This window comes from Choloepus didactylus, chromosome 7 (genome assembly GCF_015220235.1).
Source record: "Choloepus didactylus isolate mChoDid1 chromosome 7, mChoDid1.pri, whole genome shotgun sequence".
NCBI lineage: Eukaryota > Metazoa > Chordata > Mammalia > Pilosa > Megalonychidae > Choloepus > Choloepus didactylus.
The window spans coordinates 39,869,574-39,892,916 of NC_051313.1; the positions used below are offsets into that span (position 1 = coordinate 39,869,574).

The window sequence follows — 23,343 nt, forward strand, 5'->3', positions numbered from 1 at the left end:
ATCACCACATTTATCCTGGTCTCCCAGATTATTGTCTTCCCTTTACTACTCTCCAATAATTCTTCTGCTTCTCAACATAAATTCCTACACTCTAGCAAGGCCAGTTGCTTGACTTACTGTTAACAGTTGTAGAATTGTAATATCCTAAAGATTAAGGATAAAATCGAGGATAAATGTAAGCAATGATTAATGATAAAGCCCTGGTGAATGTCCAGTTTAGTTAATTAAATTGTTTTAAAGTTGTTTTCACGCCACATTCTTTTTAAAAAAAGTAGTAACGTTAATACCTATGCTTAAACTTTAATACACTTCTTTTTTGGCTTCAAAGAAAAGCATAGTTGAGCAGAAAAACACATTATATGCCCTTTCTTATCTGACACTTCCCTTCTCCAGCAATCCTTCACCCATGCCTTACCTAGAATGCTCACTGCCTTCTTTTTTACTATTAAAATGACTCATCCTTCAGGAATCAGCTCAAGTTCCATTTTAGTTTAGTCCACTTCTACAGATATTTGTTAAAGATTGTTCCAGATAAAACCATGAAGGAGACAGAGACCCTTGCCCCAAGGAACTTAGAATCTGATAGAAACCAGAAGAAATTTTCCTTTATTCTTGTATATTTATCCCCTTTTTATTTTCATCAACTCCATTTATTTTGTCATCTTGCTTTCTATAAGTGTCTTGATGGTAGGCATTGTCTTTTGCTGCTTTTCTATCTTTTGCTGTCTACTTAGCACCCATACCAGAATTTTGCTACCCCTGTTCAATGAATTAAACAGTTTCACCCATATCTGATTTTAGGAAAACAAACATTAGTAATGTTCAGGCTGGTTACCTTTGGCTAAATTAGTAATTATTTGAAAAATAGTTTGAAATGTCTTTAAAGTTCATATAGTAGACATGAATTATTTTTAAGAGTATTGTTTCCTCCTGGCCTTGATTTCATGTGACAGTGAATAGATGGGGCCTAGATAAAACTACGGAGGTAGAGTATAAGGGGAGAAATACTGGCTTTAGAAATAAAGAAATAAATATTTATTTTATTTCTAAATAATATTTATTTAGAAATAAAGTCTTTAGAAGCCTTTATTTGAAAATAGAATGCTTCTCAATGGATAAAACAGCATTCCATCATATTACCTTACCACCAACAATAATCAGTATCTATAAAGTATATAAAGCAGTTCTTTAAAGTAGATGCAAACAGTGATGCAATGATTTTGAATATCTTTATTTGCTACAGGGAGATTTAGTTAAAAAAGAGTAGTATTAGCATAGGCTTCCGTGGACAGTTTATTTATTTATTTAAAAAATTTTTATTGTGGTAGCATATTTACAACAACATAATATTTCACATTTTAAACACACTCAAGTATACAATTCAGAGGTGTTAGCCACATTCACAATGTTGTGCTGCCATCACCACCATCCATTATAAAAACTTTTCCATCACCTAAAACAGAATGGACAGCTTTGTTTTTAAGACCTGGCTATATAAAGTATTCTCAAAATGTCTTATAAATTATTCAAAAACTAAAGAAATAAAATCCCTGTAAATTAAAATTTTAATGTGACATATCATAGCATATTAGCTTTAGATTAAATGATGCTCTATACTTGAAATTTTTGTGTGCTGTGTGTGCATTTTGTAGTACATTGGAGTCCCTTATACAATCAAAATTTACCATATATTTCAAATTAGAGAGGTTTATCATTCTTGTGACTTTGCCTTTGTAACCTGTATAATTTATTGTATGTCAGATCCGTGGTTAAGAACATAGATCCTAAATTATAACTTAGTTTCTGTTTGAGTACTAGCATCTCTACTTACCATCCCCATGACTATAGTCAAGTTGTTTAAATGGGCATTAGATTCTTCCTCTCAGAAATGGGGAGCAAAATAATACTCACTAAACCTGTGTTCTCATTTAATCCTGAAGATTAAATGAGATGATACATAATGTTTGTGAAAGACATTTGTTAACTTTAAAGTGCTCTGTAGATATAAAGTATTTGTTATTTATGATATTTTAAGAAAATTAGATCATTTCCAGGACCTTATTAACAGTAGTAGAGATACCTTTTTATTACTGTTTATACTCCCCTAATATTTAAATCAGTTAGCTTTGATGTAGGCCTTTGTTAGATGCTCAATTATAACAAATTATCTCATGTGTTCTATACATGTTACTTAGGAAACATGTATTACTAACAGTGATAGGGCAGTAAATGTTCAGCACTTGGCTTTCTGGGGGGGAGGGGAGCCCCATTTGTAGCATTTGCTGTTTTCCAAGAGGTAAAGACTCCAACCATAGCGAGTTTCAAGACACCAACATGATGTCCCTGAACACAGAGTTGGGGAGAGACGCACCCATCAACTCTCCTTTGCCCATGGGAACTGGCTCCAGCACATGCCAAACTAAGATGTGGTCAGGTTTTAGATGAATAGATATATAGAATTCATAATTTAATCATGGAGATTTTAGGCTATTTTAGATTTTTAAAACATTTAAGGATATTATTTTAAATGTATCTGAAAGCCAGGAATCTGAAGTCAGACCTGGATTCTAATTCTGACTGTATTTACTAGCTCTATGACCTTGGGCAAGTTAGAGTATCTTTAAGCATCATTTTCTTCATCAGTAAACTAGGCACAATAACAGTATCTACCTCAAAGGGGAGAAACTGAAGATAAATGAATTTATTCCTCTGTGGTACTTGGTACAGACCACTGGTTAAGAAGGAAAGACAAGGATTGCATTAAAGATTAGCAGCAATTATTGTCAATTTTGTATGGCTAACAGGTTCTATTAGCAGACCAAGTTGAGTTTTATATTAATTTATTTTATTTTTTAGCTGACATGGGTTTTGCCAGATTATTCAATTCTCCTCTAAAGCCTCTGGCAGATTTGGATCCAGTAGTGGTGACATTTTGGTATCGGGCTCCAGAACTTTTGCTTGGTGCGAGGCATTACACAAAGGCCATTGGTAAGTTAGTTTAAAATGATTTACTATTTTGGCATTGTACTATCGTAAATACCAAATGGTATAATAATAAAGCTATTTGGTAAAAACCACCTCATGCCTCTTTATAACAGTTCTGTTTCTATGTTCCAAGACTTTATGTTCTGGTAGATTTGGATCTCTGTATCAGAGAGTATGGTTCTCTTCAAAGAAGAAAGCATTTTCTTTTAGAGAATAGAGGTATCTAATCCCTGTTGAGTTGCTGTGGAAGCAATAACATGCCAGTTTTATTTTGCCTTTACATAACTGTTCATCAGAAGAGCTGGAAGGAGGTTTAGAATGGTTTTCTTCACAAAAAGAAAAACAGAAGTAGTGTGGTGTAGGAGAAAGCCCTTTCTATTTAGGGAAAAGTTTGTCAGTTGCATCCTTTCCCAAACAAGAAATAATATGACTAATCTTTCTATCTTGGCATTTATCAGAGCTACAGTCTCTTCTTTAAGGTAGGAAATAGACTGTGAAACTTAGACACCCAGAACATACCTATACTTTGTCCAGGGACTGAGACCCTAGCACAGTGCCAGAATGTTGTAAATACTTCATACATATTGGTGAATGATACCATTAAATTAGTGAAAACACCTCTAAGAAGTCTCACAACTGTGAGGAAAACTAATTTCTGTTTGACAGTAGAGGAATGTGAGACTGACCTTAGAGCCTCCCCTGACAGCTGAGCCCCTAGTTTGGCAACAGATCAAAGGCTGCCAAGGACACGCTATCAGCAATGGACAGTGGCAGCTGTGGGCAAAGGGCGAAGAAAGCGGGACTACCAAAAGCAAATGGAAGGGATTGAGTGGCCCTAAGAATGATGAGGAGCTAAAATCAGAGCCTTACTCTATTTACATTCCAAGTGGCTTTTACTATGTGGCTGTAGTTTTGAACCTTTTAGTCTTCACCACTATTGGGAACAGTAAAATCCCTTAGACAATCTCAGAAGGCATGAGAGGATAGGAAGAGACTGAGAATAAGCCAGAGAAAGGTGGAACAGTAGTTGTAAGCAACAGGTGGTACCCTAGACAGCCATTGATGGTGCAGTAACCCAGGTTGAGTGGTAGGAAGTAGAGGATGTGATGACAGTAGAAATCTATATGCCTCGGGCACTCACCAAACACTGGTACAATCCGTCTAAAAGGGAGGTTTCCATTAAGAAAAGGCAAAGTCAGCCAAAACCTCCTGTTACATGAAATAACTCCCCACCGAAGTCTGGGTATAAGGCCCATTTTTAATATGCACCCTTAGGTAATTCTGTTGCAAGTGGTCCTAGAGCCCACACTTTGAAAAGCACAGTTTTATGAATTTTTTCAGACTAAGTGCTTTAGTGTTGAAATGAAAATAGATGTGGTGATTTTTTTTTTAAAGAAAGGTTATTGGCTATGAATTGAAAACTAACTATATTTCTACTTCCTCAGGGTAAGAAACTGAAATTTTAACCAGCTTGCAACTTACTTGCTCAGTAAATGAGATTTTTAATTTAATTTAATGTGTTTTTGTTAGAGAAGTTGTAGGCTTACCAAAAAATCATGCATAAAATACAGAATTCCAGTATACCACCCTATTATTAACACCTTGCATTAGTGTGGTACTAATGTTACAATTCATGAAAGAACATATTTATAATTGTATACTATTAACTACAGTCCATCATTTACAATAGGGTTCACTGTTAGTGAGTAAATGATATTTAACACAAAGTTGAAAACATAATCACTAATTTCTAATTTTAGTAAAGAATTTCCAGTTATCTATTGTGGATTAAAGTTAGGAGAAGAGTGACAACATAGAAAAAGAATAATCCCCAAGTCAGTTATCTTTGGGCTTGAAATATATTCTTATTAATAGCAGTGCGTATACACATTCACTCATTCTCATTCTCTCCATACCTGGTCCATGTGAGAAATGAATGCTATTTCTATTTGGAGCAGAGAAAAAGAGAGATGACCATTTGCTATCAGTGGACATTTATGGCATAACATTTCAGGTGGTTGTGTATATTGTTGTGTGTGTGTGTTGTGTATATTGAGAATCAAGTCATTGACAGAGTAAGAGAGTTGAAGAGTGGGTATAGATTGTGCAGGAGCCAGATGGCCACTTAAAATTAGAGGCTAAAAAGAGGCAGGAAACCCTAGAATTTAACCCTACTTGGTATATTGAGGTTCCTTTTCTTAGCAGTTCACAGGGAAATCTAGATGCTTTTTCCTCATCCTTTGAATAGAAGACAAAACAGAAATTCGCATGACTGGCAGCATATCAGAGAGTTCACCAAAGTCCCAGTTCACTGCAGAGTAGAGACAGCCAGCAGGAAGAAAAATGAACTGTCAGAGGCATCCATATCAGGGGCAAGAGTGACAATCAATAGGAGGTGGGGACTTGGGTGGGGTGGAGTAAGAATTAAAAAATACACACTGAATGGTATTACCCTCCTCTTCAGTGATGGATATTTATGATGATGACCCTGCTGTGTCATTGAGAATGACTAAATTATGTTTTATGGTCTCTAAAGATGGCAGGTAATATAATTTAAAAAATGGTTATTGAAAAAATATGCTCCCATTATCCAGAAGGTAAACTAATATGGAAGGGAACCATCTCTGAATGAGGTCAGATAAATTAGACATTACCGTATAGTTTTTAACATTTGGCAGTTTAACAAAATAGCACATGCACACTAACTCTAGCTAATGGATATAATTAAGCATTTTTCTTATTTAGCTTGTTTACAGGATATGATTCTTAATATTTTATAGGCCACTAAACACTGTACTTTTTATGATTGTATCCATAGTCCTTCCACTATTATCTTTTTTAAAAAAATACTTACTAAACAGCATTTATTTAAATGGGCAAGTGTGACTATGTATTTCACAAAAATTAATTCATTTGTACTTTGGCAATGCATTGTGGATAAAATATTATAGTCTCAATATAATTACAGTCTTTCGATGTATAAAATTCAAATAAAATAGTCTATAACTAGTGAGTATATAGTTAATAAAACTTTCAAAGGTGCTTAACTTTATTCTGGGGGTTGGGAGGGCCACATCTAAGTGAATGTGTTTAGATAAGCCCTGTCTCTATGGTTTCATGCAGTGTATTATTTATCAGCTCTTAGACCTTAAAATTTGCTGAAAAAACTGAAGTTGGTAGTCTTTCAGACAAAAGTTGAGTTTCTCCAAATCCTTTTATATGGTTTGTACTGTCTATACTCAGAAACTCATAAGTTGTTCTCTATCATTATGCATTTGATTGCCTTTAAAAGGAATTCTATCACCATCTCTGATGATGTTTTTGTTTCCATTCATCAGATCTTGATTATTATGTCCTGTATTTGATTTTCAGTTGCATGCTTCAATGATTAAATTATTAATAGTGGTTAGAAAGGCTTTTGCCTAAATCTAAGGAATTCATTGGTTACTAAATTGAGTTTTGCAAGCTAACTTTGTCAAGAAATTTACAGGTAAACATTTTTTATTTGGCTTTCAATCTGTGTGGTGATTCTGCTCTTCCATGTCATATATATATATGTATTTTTTTTTTCTTCTTCTTCTTAATACACTTATTGTGCTTTGTATATTGCTTCCCTAAAAAATATTTTTATATGTAGGTTGTGATCAGATACCCAGGAATTATAACCAAGGAAATATAATAAATATGTACAAAAACTTGATTTTCTTCTTTCATAGATATATGGGCAATAGGTTGCATATTTGCTGAATTGTTGACTTCAGAACCTATTTTTCACTGTCGTCAGGAAGATATAAAAACAAGCAATCCCTTTCATCATGATCAACTAGATCGGATATTTAGTGTCATGGGATTTCCTGCAGGTAGTTCATTTTCCTTTTCTAAATCAAGTATATTTTAAGTATATTTTGTATATTTTTGAATATTTTAAGCAATTAGGTGATTTTAATAAAAGTAACATTATTTCCTGTAACAATATTCAATATTTTTTTGTAAGATAAAGACTGGGAAGATATTAGAAAGATGCCAGAGTACCCCACACTTCAGAAAGACTTTAGAAGAACAACGTAAGTAATTCCAAATTACATATAGGATGTAACTTCAATGGAAATGTTTAATCTTTTAAAAAGCCAGATATAGATTATTATTAAAGCCAGAAACTTAGATTTTAGTACATAAATTATGCCTATGATTTAAAGAAGATATTCTAGGTACTGTTAATGTGTATGTCAGGTTTTGGTTGTAGTATTTTTAAACTTGTAAGAATTTAAGGGTCAATAGGTAGTTTAAATGTCTATTCTGTTTTACCATGATAAAGGTCTTAGTTTAAGGCCATAGCTCTGATTTTTTAAAATTTTTTAGTTAAAAAAGGTTTTTATTAGAGAAGTTGTTGGATTACAGAACAGTCATACATAAAATAGAGGATTCCCATACACCACCCCACTACCAGCACCTTCCCAGCTGTGTTTTTATCTTTATCTGAGTCATGACTGGTAACTAAAATGGTGGACTAGAAAAGCAGAAGGATGGTAGAGGAAGAACACATGGGCCTGGGATGTGAGGAAAATAAACTGGAAACATGTACATTGAGTCGAAATGAGAGGAGGGTAAAGGTGATAGCATGATAGAAATTTGTTATAAATGTGTACACCTAGAGCAAAAGGTAGAAGAGGTTCCCTTTGGGCAGCTTAACAGGAGAATTTCAGGGCAGGATGGCCTTAGGACGAAAGCCACACCCCTTAAAAAATAAAAATAGAGAGAGCCACCAGAATTGCTGACCTCTCTTTCATACTGTCCTTGGAAGGGTCTTTTGTTTCTGTCCATCTCTTAATTAAGGATAGCAGTGGTATTGCTCAGGGTTCTGTCCTGGGCTCTTCTCTCACTCTTGACATTTTTCTGGTCAGTCTCCTCGATTTTGAATGGGGAGTTATATCAGTTATACTGATAACTCCTAAGCTACATATCCTGCTCAGATCTCTTTCCCAAGTTTCAGACCTATATATCTAAGTGTCTTACGTAATTCCAACTTGAATACCCAAAAATACTTCAAATCAAATGTCCAAAACAGAACTTACCATCTATTCCCCTAAACCTCTCCTCCAACTGTATTTCCTGTCTTGGAAATGGTCCCATGATTCACCTAATTGCTCAAGCTAAAGACCTGGGAGTTAATCCTGATCCTTCTTCTGTCTCACTCTCCCATCTTACTCCTGGTGTCCAAACAATTGCTAAATCTAGTCAGTTGTTTCTTCCAAGTATCCTTTGAATCTTCCTATTTCCTTCATCTACCCTGCCACTGTTGTCGTCCAGACCACCACCGTATCTCAACTAGAATCCTGCAGTGATTCCTCAGTGGTGGTTCTACCTCCACTCTTCAGTTCAGCTCACTGTCAAGCTGCAGTCATCGGCAAGTGCACATCTGATCATGTCATTTACCTGGTGGCTCTGAATTCACAATTGCTCTCAGTTCCTTAATAGGGCTTATGAAGCCTGGGCTGCTACTTCTCCAGGTTCACCTCCTGACCACTTCACATTTTGTATTCTATATCCCAGACATCATGGATTTCTTTAAGTACCTCAAATAGTCTGAGCTTTCTTTGACCTCTAGATTTTTACACATGCTGTTCCCTCAGTCCAGAATATACTTTCTTCCCACCCCCTTCATCAGGTTAATTCCTGCTATCCTTTAGGACTAGGCCTAGGCATCACTTCCCTGATGGGCCTCCCCTGACCTTCTAGTATGAGTTATGTCCTCCCTCTCTGCAAGTCCTGTCACATCCTGTGCTGCTGCTTTCAGTGCTGATCACTTTGCAATACAGTTAGTTCTTGGATACTCATCTCTCTCTCTCTTTCCCTTTGGATAGTATGGATCATGTCTACCTTACCCCATTGTATCCCCAGGGTCTGGCACATAGTACATGCTCAGAAATTACTTGTCAAGTGGGTACTGGATGAAAGTGGTTCAAGTAATTGAAGACATTCCAGTAATGTAAAAGACGTAGAAAATTAATGAAGGCACTTAACATTTAACTTAGCACTTAAAGATTACATGGTAATTTTTACCAGAGAATTCTAAAATGATAGTATTTACAATAACCAGAAATAGGAGAGAAAATTTAAAAGATAAATGAAATTCAATTAGAAAAATAATAGGAAAAGTCCACAGATAAGAGCCCATACTTTCCAAGCAAACGGTTTTATCCACATAAAAGCAAGCAACTAATATAAACAGGGATTTAATAAAAACTACCTAAATCTAAAGCTATCTAGAAACCTAAAACGCAATACGTAAAGTCATTACGTAAAATATAATGAAGAAAAAAATACCAGAAAATGCTATTTCAAATGACCTAAAATGCAAAAGGTTAATAATTTGTTTTCATTAATATCAGATAAAAAAAAGAATCAAAAACAAATTACTCTCAGAATGAATTGGGATGGATAATAATAGAAGTTTCTGTAATCTTTCTAAAATGTCGACTCTGATTACCTCATTAGAAGTTAGATGAAAATAGAATTAAAAGGAAATCATAGAGTTAACTTTAAAAAATTGAATTTGTTCAAACATAAAATAAAACATAAAATGCTTCATAAAGTATGTAAAGAATTTAAATTGCTTTGAAAACTGTTCATCTCCTAAACTATAGCAATCATGGAAGAGGATAATTCAGAAAGCGATATAAAATTCAGCTTAACTTTAATACTAGGAAATATAAGAAGAATCCAAAATGAGTATTGAGCATAAGACATCACAGAGTCAAGACTTTTTTTATATATTAGATAGAAACGAATAACCTAATGTCTGGAGTAGCCCGTGTCATAGTTTCCTAGGGCTGCTCTAACAAAGTACCATATACTTTATCAGTATCAGTAAAAAAACAGATTTATTGTCTTACAGTTCTGGAGGCTAGAAGTCCAAAATCAAGGTGCCAGAAGGGCCATGCTCCCTCTAAAATCTGTGGGGAAGATTCAGTTCCATGCCCCTGGCTTCTGGTGTGGCCAGCACTCAGCCTCAGTCGTCATATGGCAGTCGCCCTTTGTCTGCATCTCCTCTCCTCTCCTTATAGGGACACCAGTCATATTGGATTAAGGACCCAGTCACTCCAGTATGACCTCATTTTAGCTTGCCCAATTCCATCTGTAATGATCCTGTTGCCAAATAAGGTCACTTCTGAGGTACTGGGGATTAGGACTTCAACTTATATTTTGGTGGGACACAATTCAGCCGATAACACCAAGTAAAAAGTTGATTCAATATAAAGAACAAAGACATGTAAACAAACTATTTCTACCTGAACCCTTAGGTTTCTTCCATGACCACCACACCCAGTGGCTACTTCACCAATAAAATGTTCCCTGATATTGAAGGAGTGTTTTGGGTTTCCTTTTTTTTTTTAAATGAAAATACCTAGTGTTGACAAGAGTACAATAAAATGGGCACTCTTACTGATATGCTATGGTGAGAATGAGTAATTCTCAAACTCCAGTATACCTAGAAATCATCTGTGACCTTGTTAAAATGCAGATTCTAGTTTAGAATCTAGGCTGGGACCTGAGAATCTTCATTTCTAACAGGCTCTCAGGTGATGCCCATGCTGCTGGTCTGAGGGCCATGTTGATGGAAGCAAGGTTCTAGAAAACATTAAGGCTTTAAAATGTGCATACTCTTCAACCTGATAATTTCAGGAATTTATCCTGTAGAAGTAATCAGAGTGGCCACAAACAGCTAACTGGGTAGTTACCATGTGCTAGACATGGTGCTAAGCCTTTTGCCTACATTTTCCCATATGCCTCTCATAACCACTCTATGAGGTAAATATAACTGTTATCCCCATTTTTCAAATATGGAAGTAAAGGCTTACATAGAGGTTAACCAGCTATTTCAAGACTACACAGCTGGTAAATGACGGAGTCAGGGTCCAGTAGGGGCCTCTGATTCTAGCCTGCTATGCAGTATTGCCTCCTTACAGTGTACCCCACATTTGCAGGGACCTACAAGGGTCCTCATTTCAGTCATTATGAAACAAACAATGTAAGTAACACTAGAAGATATACAGCCACTAAAAATAAAAAGTATTTGACGGGGAACATGTTTATGGAAGACGATCAAGTAAAAAAGGCTGCAGGACTATTTATATAGTATGATCCTGATTTCATTTTTTAAAAAATCCTCTGTGTTTGTGTGTATCATATATATTTCCAAAAAGAAATTATCAAAATCTTGACAGTGGTTATTTATCACTGACTGGTTTGATTATAAGTGATTTTAATTTTCTTCTTTATACTTTTCTGTATTCTCTAAGTTTTCTATAATGCACATATTATTTTTTGACCCTTCTGATTTGAAATATTTCTTATACAAGAGAGAATATATATGGTAAAAATATAATATTTGTAGTATATTTAGAATAATAAAATGAATACCCATCTACTCACCCCTCAACCTAAGAAACAAAACATTACTAAGATCACTGAAGTACCCTGGGGGTTCCCCCTCCCTTACCACATCCATCCTAAAGGCTAACCATTATTCTGAATTTGTGTTTGTCATTTCCACTTTTCATTACAGTTTTAAAACATATGTATATATCTCTAAATAAATTATTGTCCAGTTTAATATGTCTTTGAACTTTATATAAATGGTATCATAACTGTGTATTTTCTGCAGGATCTTGTTTTCCCACTCAACCCTTATGTATGTAACTATAGTTCATTTTTCCTATTGTGTAACTTTTCATCCTGGGAATATTTAAAATTTATTTATCCATTCTTCAGTTGATGAACATTTGTGTTGTTTCCAGTTTTTTTAACTTTCAACTCTAATGGTTAATGCAAATTTATTTTCCAAAGTAATTGTAACAATATGAACGCTTACATGCAGTGTGTAACAGTTCCTGTTCATTCACACATTAGCCATTGAGGAAGGTGTTCCTTTTTAATCAGAGAAAACAGTGGCTTAAACACACATGCCTTATAGGAAAACCAGTCTTGGAGCTTTTCATTTAGAAATACAAATTGTGTGAGTATTCCCAATGACGTGTGATTGTCCGTGTCCCTGCAGGTATGCCAACAGTAGCCTCATAAAGTACATGGAGAAACACAAGGTCAAGCCTGACAGCAAAGTGTTCCTCTTGGTAGGTGCATCTCTCCCAATCTGTGAAGGCTGATCTTAGCACAGCCCTCCCTCCCCTCATCCCATTTACCATGGAATCATCCCAGCTATTCCTCCTCATTAGAAGTATATTTAGAATAATACTGGAGGGTGGGTACAGGGGGTTCCTCTATTATCTCTTAAAATACTTCATAATCATACTTAAAAATTGGTGCTCTGATGCTGAAGCAAAATTAAATATTTTTCTGTTGAGATGACACCCTTAACTTCTAGCCTGAATTTTTTTTAAATGATTTACCAGCAGAAAAAAATAAATTCTAAAAAGGGCTTTAATGTGGATGATTTCTGCCAGTTTTGCATAAATATGTTTAGTGTACCAGTCATGCAGTGAGCTATACAAAATGTATTTGAAGTTAATCCTGTTGGACGTCAATGCATAAGTCAGAACGTTGTTCGTGTGCTATCAGTTTCTTGTGTATTACTCTAGCTGCAGAAACTCCTTACTATGGATCCAACCAAGAGAATTACCTCAGAGCAGGCTCTGCAGGATCCCTATTTTCAGGAGGATCCCTTGCCGACATTAGAGTATGTATTCTATCTTTTCTGTGTCCTTTACTAAAGGTTGAGGATGTAGGATGGCAGGTAAAAGCAAAAGAAGCACTTGTTACTACAGTATTTTTACTCTCTTCATTGATGCTACCTCAGAGAAAAACTACCAAAGAATAAAGACCTGTATTTAGAAACAGCAAAGCTGTAGAGAGGTGTGAATGAGAACAACTGTTTTAGGAATGACCATTAATCAATTTTACAGATAAAAGCTGGGATCCATCAGCCAGATCAGAGATTAAACCAAACCAGGAAAGAACTGAAAAATTCTGTTTTCCATGGTGTCCACTGAAACAGAAAAACTCTCTATCTTTATCCTTACTACACTCAAGTGTATAATTTGTGCTTGGGTTTATTAGAAGTACAACTTTTCTTAGAGGAAAAAAAGTTATTTTTATTTTCATTTTAGAAACAAATATAACTTCAGTTGTTTTTGGTATTGAGGAAGTTAGTTTGGAGAAACGTCCATGTCATATATGTCAACTACCTAACAGCTGTTAAAATTTGTTATTGAAAGTGGCAATTATGTAAAATTTCAGAAAACTAATTCTTCTTATTGCTTAAGTTGTGTTGGGAGACATCCAGCAAACACTAGCCATACATGAGGAGAGGGAGAGCATAAATCTGTTAGTAAAATAAAAAGTGGAATTTTAAATTAACAAGGTCAGTATTTTAGGACATGACACCTATTCTTTTTTCTTTTTTAAACAATTATTTTTAGTGTATTTGCTGGCTGCCAGATTCCATACCCCAAACGAGAATTCCTTAATGAAGATGAACCTGAAGAGAAAGGTGACAAGGTATAAACTGTGTACTACACTTTGCCCTTTGCAGAGAGGAAGGGAGGCAAAAAAGAGAATTTGGGGAAGTATAATTTAATAATTCCTATATATTTAGCTGCCTGTTAATTTAATTATGTTTTTACTTTAGTTTCTGTGGAAGTTTAAGGATTGTAGGTGTACCTTGAAATATGGAATATAATAAGCTTGCAGATAAATGAACTTCCTGATGAATTTCCTGGTTTTTTTATAGCCCGCTGTATCCCTGATTCCTAATTCTTGCTCTTCTCTTTGTTCAGCCTCGGTAGTATCAGTTCAGGCAGGCTGGCTTAGCAGAGCATCAGTCTGTTCTTTTATCTTAGCTGGCTGTTATCAGCCCCCTCCCCACCGTCCTCTACTTGCCCAAAATTGCAACGAAAAGACTTTATTTATAGCTGTTTTAAAGACTGCAAAGCTATTTCCTGAGTGCCTTCTGGCCTTCGGTGGGATGTCGGTGACTGATTTGGAGGATTACTGTGCCAGCTAAATGAACTTAGGGGAATGAGAGGTACTCAGGTTCTATTCTTTGACCTTGGGGGGAGGGGGGGATGCTCCAGTCACTTTCGTGTCCCACATAGCTCCCCAGGTTTGTCAGCAGTCACATGTGCATATCAAATAATGAAATTTACTGGAAACTCAGTTTCATGCCAAGCGTGCTTTTTTCCCCCTTAAAAGAACCAGCCACAGCAGCAGAACCAACATCAGCAGCCGACAGCCGCGCCGCAGCAGGCCGCAGCCCCTCCAGCAGCGCCACAGCCCCCGCAGCAGAACAGCGCGCAGACCAACGGGACTGCGGGAGCGGCGGGGGCGGCGGGCGCGGGCGCGGGGCTGCAGCACAGCCAGGACGCGGGCCTCAACCAGGTGCCTCCCAGCAAGAAACCGCGTCTGGGGCCCTCAGGCGCAAGCTCCGGGGGTCCTGTCATGCAGTCAGATTATCAGGTATGCTGTGCTTTCAAGGGGAGGAAACAATCCATAGGGAGCTGCATAGGTAGAGAAGAGAAAGGCTGGATAAGAAGGGGTAAAATGTGACTTCTGGGAAATAATTATCTCATTAGAAATCATTTTGAGACTAGAAAATACTTGTTGGTATTAAGAGAGAAAGCTACAATTGTACTACTAATTCAGGAAATAAAAATAAAAGGCTGAAGATTGGTATTTGGAGAGAGAAGTAAAGATAGCCATTGTGAAAACAGTAGGGAATCTTGTAAGAACAAAAAAAGAAAACATTTTTAAGAGAGTAACAGGCTAAGAAAAGACTAAAGAAGAAGGGAATTTTACATGAAAGATAAAAGAAGGAGTCTCTTGAGATGCTTAGTGGATTATATGATTAGAACCATAATCCCTCAGAGAACTGGCATTTAGGATGGACAAAATAGAAAACAAAACTTCAGGCAAGGAAGCCATAAACTCTCAGAGATGAGGAGCTGGAATAAAGAGAAACATAAACAACCTAATAAAGAGCTGCCTAAACTGGTTTCACATTTTGAATATCTTAAACTAATCTGTTTTTACACACTTCCTCTCTGAAAAGTTCATTTTCATGACCCCAAACAGTGTAAGGCTTTAGTTTTGATACACTGAAAACATCTTGCTGTTTGGGTAGTAGTAATGAGCATATTTGAATTTTGTTATAAATTCAGTTTTATTCCAAACCTTAATATTAATTCATCACTATAATACAAGCAACAAACCTTACTATATACTGGCTCATCTTTGTGCCTCTGGTTATATTATAGTAGCCTGATTATAGTTAATCATAGACAGATTACTTAAATATTGCATTTCTCCCTGTTCTTTCAAACTCAAGAGTTCTTCAAAATGCTTTTTTTTTTTTTTTTTTTGACCTTACTGTGCTATCTGCCTAAGAATAATTCTTACAGCATACCTTGAAATGGATAGATACCTGAGCTATTTAGTTGGAAAGACTAGCATGAGGTGGGGTGGGCGGTTGGAGAGACCCATTGCACATGATTTGCAAGTCTTGCATTATCAACCTGTTTGTTCTTTATCTAGTATTGAAAAGCCATTTTTTGCTAATCTGCTAAAGTGAAAGTAATCATAACCCCCTTTTGCCTCATTGTATCCCTGAAAGTGAGATGCCTAACCAGCAGCTCTACTGGAGCCACCCACGAAAGAAAATTTGGCCAGGGTTCCCCACTCTTGCTGAGTCCGCTTAAACCCGCCAGGTCTGATCTGGAAATACAGCCTGAAAATGTACGGCTAATGCTTCCACCAGCATACAAATGATAGAGGCTTTATCAAGTTGTACTAAGTGATCTTCCTTGAATGTATTGTCTATGACATCTACCCAACTAAAGAAACAATGTGCTAGCTCTTTGTTTATAAAACAAAACTAAAAACATCTCCCTCCTCCCAGAAAAAGTAATCATAGCTTAACAATTATAAAGCATTAATCTTACCATTATCTTCTTTTTCCCTCATATTTCTTAGTTCTAGTGGGCCCTTTCAGGAATAAAACATCCTTATATTTGGATTTCAGTATCATCATGAACACATTTCAAAATGAAAAATTAATAGCCATCTTTCATAATGCTAATATATTTTATTTTCATGTAGTTGATTCTCCCTGAGTTACTTTTACCTCAATTTATTCAAGGCCGGATTTAACTTTTCTGTTAAGGAGCTCTTCTGTCTTTTTTTTTTTTTTTTTTTTTTTTTTTGGTGGGTTCCATTTAGTAGAATTTTAAGGCTTTGTGCTGTTTTGTCAGTGAACTGTAAGCAAGTACAATTAAATACAATTAAAATAAGGACATTGGCATTTTTTTCTGTCTTAAAAAACTATGTTATTAGAAAAGATACACTACAGCACCTTAGATTCTTGTTATGTCTATGTGATATTTTATAGCAAAATTGCCACTCAAGCCTTGTGAGTGGAAACATTATTCATAACAAACTTCAAAATAAAACATGTAGTTAAAATTTGGAATTTTGAAAGGCTTCTTCCACCAACACAGCTTGTCAGAGTTATGTAACTTAGGAAGGAGCATAGCCCAGTTGTTTTTAACCAAGACTATTTTATTACACTATTGTCTATTGTCTTAGACCAGATGTTGCAAATCTAGTTTGGCAGCCTTTGTGCACTTCAGTCCTTCCTTACACCCCCAGTACCACCTCAAGGTCATTACATTTTTAACTCCAAGTAGTAACTTTATTACGTACATTTGCTCCCACTTTGCTCAAGAAATACCTAACCTTCTGAGTGTAGCCAAAGATACTAGTTCCAGCTATGTTTATGTTTAACCAGCACCCTGTTCTTATTCTATAGATGCATTTCTCTTTTACATATTTTTTCATATTTAACTTTGGTACTCTGATGGTGAATATGTCTCATTTAAAGCGATAAAAACATATTGAATTGAAATACTTTTGTCTTTGCCTTCTCTTGAGGTCAGTCATATATGAAAATTGTTTTCCTCTAAATATTACCTAAAGCTTATAAAACACACTTACTGCAGCCACCCCTCACCCAGCCTTGCCTTGCTTCGTCTCTCAGGTGATGCTGCTGATGCCTGCCACTCTCTACCTCTGAAAACTCTTTTTCTAAAAATAATGATTTCTTAATCACAGCTTTGTGTTATTTATAATGAGAAACTTAACAGCAGGTCAGTATACATTAGGAATACCATTAATTCCGTGTGCCAAATTGATTATTATTTTGCAGATCTCCATTATGCAGAGGGTTAAATTGCACCTCAGAATCAGTCGGTATAAAGAACATATGTTACGCTCTTATAAATACTTACTAATACCAATATTTATTAACACTTATCAATACTTTGAAGAGTATAAGTTTCCCTTCTGCCTTTCTTTGCCAGTGTAGCTTATCTCCCAAAGAAATCCAGCCAAGCTTTGTGCCTGTCAGAACATGTGATTACAGTGGTAGGAGGCTGTGGTGTCTAATAAGCAAAATTTATTAACAAGCCATGGATGCTCTCCAGCTACCCTGGACCTGAACGGGGAGCCTAATGAAAGTGGCTCCTTTCCCCCTGCTGTTTTAGTTAACATCTTGAGCCATTCTCTTCTTCCATCCCTGATTTCTTTCTCCTTCCTTCTCCCAGCACTCTGGTTCACGCCTGAATTACCAAAGCAGTGTCCAGGGACAGTCTCAGTCCCAGAGCGCGCTGGGCTACTCCTCCTCCTCCCAGCAGGGCACCCAGTACCACCCCTCGCACCAGGCGCACCGCTACTGAGTAGCCCTTCCTCCCCGCGCGGCCCGCTGGGGCCTGGACTCAGCAATACGGCATCTGCATGAAGAAGAACCAAAAATGCAACCGACGATGCTGGTTTAAAACTCACACATTTAGGAGGAAAACTTGATATACTGAACATTTTGCAGGACCGATAGCTCTTCTTTCTTAAAGAAGATTCTTGTGAAGTCTCCCGGACACCCTTCCCCTGCATGTGTTGCATTGTGATTTCTCTGATAAAGCCTCTGATCTAATCCCAGCACTTAACTTCTGTAACCTTCGGCATTTTTTTTGAAGGATTTCCTGGTGCACCTTTCTCATGCTGTAGCAATCACTATGATTTATCTTTTCAAAGCTCTTGTAATAGGATTTTAATGTTTTAGAAACAGAATTCCAGTGGTGTATAGTTTTGTACTGCAAGAACTGATTTAGCAACACAGGTAAAAATGCACCTTTTTAAGCACTACGTTGTGTTCACAGCATATAAACTGTTTTGCTCATGGAAGTCTCAAACGGAAACTGTTACTGTCCCAAAGTACTTTACTATTATGTTTTTATTTATCTAGTTTCAGGGAAGGTCTGATAAAAAAAGACAAAAGAGGTGGGACAGAGTGAACTTACAACCAAAAACAGTCTAGACCTTTGCAGTTGCTATACTTTATGCTATGAAAACCTGAAGTATGTGGTAATTTTTATATAATCGTTCATCTGGAACTTAGTTCCCAGAACCACCATCTTATTCTGAATAGTATTCAATAATTAAGAATTATAATTTTAATCTTCATATAGCTAAGTCTACCTTCAAAAAGGGTTTCAAGAGTTTTGATGAAATACAGTCTTCTTGTGGCCCACACCAAAAAGCTGGAAGAGAATATTAACTGCACTAGGATTTAAGGAGTAATGTTGTTGAAAGGATGTATTACTTCCCTTTGAAGGAAAAGCTTTTAGTGTGTGTTGTACATAAAGTTGGCTTCACTAAAGAACTGTTGGTTTCTTCACATCTGGGTCAACTTGAGTAACTTTCTTAAATAATCAAGAGTACTCAAATAGAAGCCTGAAATTAATCTGCTTTTAAAATAAAGAGGCAGTGTTCTCCATTCATATTTGCATTAGATGTAGAGTGACTATTTTTAAAGCATGTTAAAAATTTAGGTTTTATTCATGTTTAAAGTATGTATTGTGTATGCATAATTTTGCTGTTACTGAAACAATTCTATCAAGAATCTTTTCATTGCACTGAATGCTTTCTTTTGCTCCTAGGAGAAAACTTAATAATTGTGCCTAAAAACTATGGGCAGATAGTGTAATACTGTACTAGATAAAGTGTATTTTGCATTTCCATTCTCTATGAATTAGAGGTTGAGTTCTTTCTTAGCCAGTTTAAGGAGCCCTTTCCTCTCCAGAGTCAAAAGGTAATGTAAGGACTTAGAGCTCTCATTGTAATGTAAGGAGCAAGATGTTTGTGTTCTTTTGAATGCTACTAGCAGCACCAGCCTTGTTTTAAACATTGTTTTCTTGAGCTAGAAGAATAGCTGATTGTTGTATATGCAAATTTTATGCATTTTTTTACTATTCTTTATGAACTTATCTACCTGGTTATGATACTCTGGGTCCATACACAAGTAAAATAAGATTTTAGACAGAAGCCAGTATACATTTTGCACTATTAATGTGATACCTTAGCCAGCAAGGGACCTTACTGATCTCAGCATAATAATGCTTCTTAATAATAAAGACTGTATAGTGACACATCAAGACTGAAGATGAAACAGTTGGCATGCTCCATTTGATGGAATTTCTGATTGTCTCCATGATAATTGACCCCTTCTGTTTTTTAAAATAAGAACTGAATAGCCCTCTGTATAATGCAGCTACCTGTATAAAGTTCTATCCAGCCTCACTGTACAGAGCTGTCGTCAACAGATGCTCATTGCCCCCTCACCATGTACCCAGCTCTGAGCTGGTCAGAAGGCACAAAGGAAGGCCAGGACATACTTGCATTAAGGAACTTATGATTGATTTGGTGACAAGCTCTCCTGGGATGTCTATGCCATGGGATTGGTTTATAGGTAAAACCTTCTTAAGACATGAAGGTCCTTTTGTTTACTTCTAAACCTACGTGATGAAGTTATTATTTCCAACTCTGCTTTATTGTAAACAGTGCTATGGAGAGTTTTCTCTGTCCACCTTAGAGAAAGCCAGAGATTAAATATCAAAAAAGGCATTAATGTATATTTGAAACATTCACAGCAGCCTTTCAACAATTGGTTGGCAGAACACACTTCTACTAAGTATTGTAGAAAATTACAATGAAAATAGAAGCTCCGTTCCTGCCCACCAGGGGAGCTTACATTTAATAAAAAGACAAACCCAAATATATGCAAAAACCAAAATACCATGCCCCTTAATACTTTATAAGCAACTCTGATATACAACCCTTGTGAAATGTACTTAAACATTCACAGGACACCCTGTTTTCTTTGTATATAATGAATTTTACTGGCAGAACCTATATGTAAATGTTAAGGAGATTTTGTCGCTTCCTCGCAGAACACTGGGTTCTCCAGGACATAGCCAGAGATCCCCATTACAGATGACTGGGTTCCTGGTCACTGCACTGGTACTGGCCCTTTTCACTCTGGGCTTGCCTCAGGGCTGGTGATAACCACTGATGTCCTTTGAAATAATTTTGGTAATTTCCTTTTCCCCTTAAAGGGGAACAAAGCCTTTAACACACATAAGGGCCCTAAAACTGTGGGATCTCTAAGGCAACTTGTGAAGCATTCTGAGGTTAAAATTTACCTTCGTGGTTCCCAGATGACCATATTCCTCTTTGAAAATTCATTAGATACAGACATTGCCCCTGGAGGACACGGACCTGCTCTTATGTGGGCATATACCACCCATGGCAATCCCCCAACCAGGGGAGGCTATTGAAAAGAAGGAATGAATCAAAGTGAAAGTTTTAGACTCTCCACATTACAACTCCATTTTAGAGTTAGCTTTCTGGTGAGATGTGTGTTTGGGAGAAGGGATTCTAGGGTTTCAGGAGAGATGAGGTCGAGTGCAGGGCAGCCTGGTTGGCGGGGTTGATACGATGAGGCTGAAACAATCCTTGTAATGAAGTAGATCATGCAGTAACATGCAAATACCAAGGACACGTATATTTTTATATCTGTGTGGTTTTGAAACGTTAGGACTTAGAATTTTGGTCTTCTGTACTACTGTTTTGCTTTTACAAAAACAATTGAAGAATGGAAAGGGACAACATTTACCTGCATGTTCACTGCCTCATTCCTGGTGAAGCAACTGCTAATTGGATGCCTCTAAAATGATGCTGTTTTCTCTGCTAAAGGGAAAAGAAACAGTTAGAGAATAAGAATTGCAGCTTAATCTGCTTTGAATAAATTGACACAGCAGAAACTACACAATGAAGGAAGAATTCTACGAAAATTGCAAGTCTTTACTTAATTCTGTGATGATGTCTTCCTGGGTCAGAGAGAGAGGCAGTGCAATGGCTGTTAGACCAGAGGAGGCTTGAAGGATTCAAGTACAAGTAATCTTCAGTAGAAAATATAGCAGTTTAGGTCCCCAAAATCTACAAGAATAAACACAAATACCATAAAGTTCATTGTTTTAGGACTTTTTAAAAAATGTGTTGTACCTAAGGCCATACTTACTCTTCTATGCTATCACTGCGAAGGAGTGATATGTATGTATTATATGAGAAAAAAAAAATCCTTAATGCACTGTTATCTCCTAAATATTTAGTAAATTAATACTATTTAATTTTTTTAAAGATTTGTCTGTGTAGACACTAAAAGTATTACACAAAATCTGGACTGAAGGTGTCCTTTTTAACAACAATTTAAAGTACTTTTTTATATATGTTATGTAGTAATATCCTTTCTAAACTGGTCTACTTTGTATTTCTCATAATTCCTATTTGTGAAGTGTGCCTGTCCTCGTCATCTTTTTCAGTAATTTTATGCACGCATCCCTCTTTTTATGATTATATAGACGACTATGTACACTTTCCATGCTCCGCTGTGAGGTGCGTGCTCTGAGCCGGCTGCACCCACCACGGTCCTGCGCCATGGGGTGCAGGACGAGCTGCCGCTTTGGAGCTGTTTCCGCTTTTGATTTGTCCTGACATCCTTCTTGAAATGACTGTTAAAACTAAAATAAATTACATTGCATTTATTTTATATTCTTGGTTGTAATAAAATTTAATTGACTTTGTTTCCTTGTGAATTTTTTAAGTGTAGAAGTACTTTTGTAATTAACTTTTATGTTAACATTTTCTCTGCGTGCCTAGAAGTTTTTAAGGTTACACTTGTCTTGCAGAGACTACATGGTCTCTCCCCACAAGTTTGCCATTTTTTCTTTCAAATATTTGTTAAATACCTACTGTGAACCAGACACTATGCTGGGTAAGGAGAGATGACAACGTGTATAAGACATTCCTGGTCTTGAGACATTTCTGATTAGGGTTGAGGAGAGGGAATACAGAGAGCGTAAAGGAGTGAGATAGCATAGCAGCTTGAGTTCACAACTAGTGTTAAAGAGTGATTGGTCTGACAGGGTAAACTGAAGGGGCAGGATTCCAGATAAGGGAGGAAGCGGGAAGGAGATTGGTATAGGTTGTGGACACCCCATGTTACTGTATGTGAGTGTTTGGGTGTGGTGGGGGCTTGGGGCTTGGCAAAAGGTTGAAAATGACTCTGGGGAGATCACACGAGTTAATTTGATTTCCTTCTTAGATCTCTTTCATGGTAGTGGAGAGGAGGGTGGACTGAATAGGTCCAAATAGCAGAGAACATGTTAGAAGACAAACAACATTTGAGACTTTTGCCTTCCTCTGGCCTTGTCCTTTGCATTCTTTCTTTCATGCATTGGTTGTTCTTGGAGAAACCGTGTTTTGAAAGGTCTGGGTCCTCCAAGCAAATGTTACAACGAGCTTTCACTTTTGGTTACAGGGAAACCAGAAAGCTCCCTCATGCTCCTTTTCCAATCGCTATCCCCCATACCCACAGAGAAAATCGCTGTTCTGATTTCTATCACTGTATATTAGTTTTGCTTTTTTAGAATTTCATATAAATGGAATTATACAGTTTGTATTCTTGTGTCTGGATTCTTTTGCAAAACATAATGTTTTTAAGAATCATCCATGTTAGGTATATCAGTAATTTTATTGCTGAATAGTATTCCATTGTATAAATATACCACAACTTGTTTATCCATTCATCTGTTGATAGGCAGTTGGATTATTTCCAGTTGGGGGCTATTATGAATAAAGCTCCTATGAATATTTTTTATGTTTTGTTGCAGGTATATGTTTTCATTTCTCTTGATTATATGAGGCTTGGAATTGCCGCATCATAGGACAGGTGTGCATTTAACCGAAAAAAAATGCCAAGGAATTTTCTAATGTGATTGTTCCATTTTACATTCCAGCAAGCAAGGCAGGAAAATTCCAGTTGCTTTCCATTTTCAACAACATTTAGTATTATCAGTTTTTGTTTTAAAGATTTTATCTGTTCTAATGGGTGTGTAATGGTATCTCATTTTGGCTTTAATATGCTTTGAGCACCTTTTCACATGCCTATTGGCATTT

General features: G+C 36.5%; 1 protein-coding gene across 5 annotated transcripts in view; it reads left to right on the forward strand.

The window, feature by feature from the left end:
- The window catches only part of CDK19 (cyclin dependent kinase 19), a 246,541-nt gene that overhangs the window by 214,093 nt on the left and 9,105 nt on the right, over positions 1-23,343 (forward strand). For 4 of the 5 annotated variants that reach the window (XM_037843950.1, XM_037843955.1, XM_037843952.1 and 1 more), the window contains 8 exons: positions 2,857-2,988; positions 6,702-6,845; positions 6,980-7,049; positions 12,044-12,116; positions 12,582-12,679; positions 13,422-13,500; positions 14,194-14,457; positions 17,598-21,968. In XM_037843950.1, the coding sequence (XP_037699878.1) occupies positions 2,857-2,988; positions 6,702-6,845; positions 6,980-7,049; positions 12,044-12,116; positions 12,582-12,679; positions 13,422-13,500; positions 14,194-14,457; positions 17,598-17,729 (992 nt within the window). In that variant the 3' untranslated portion in view covers positions 17,730-21,968. Of the gene's footprint in view, positions 1-2,856; positions 2,989-6,701; positions 6,846-6,979; positions 7,050-12,043; positions 12,117-12,581; positions 12,680-13,421; positions 13,501-14,193; positions 14,458-17,597; positions 21,969-23,343 lie in introns of those variants that run through there. The other variant, XM_037843951.1, reaches the window with a different exon arrangement.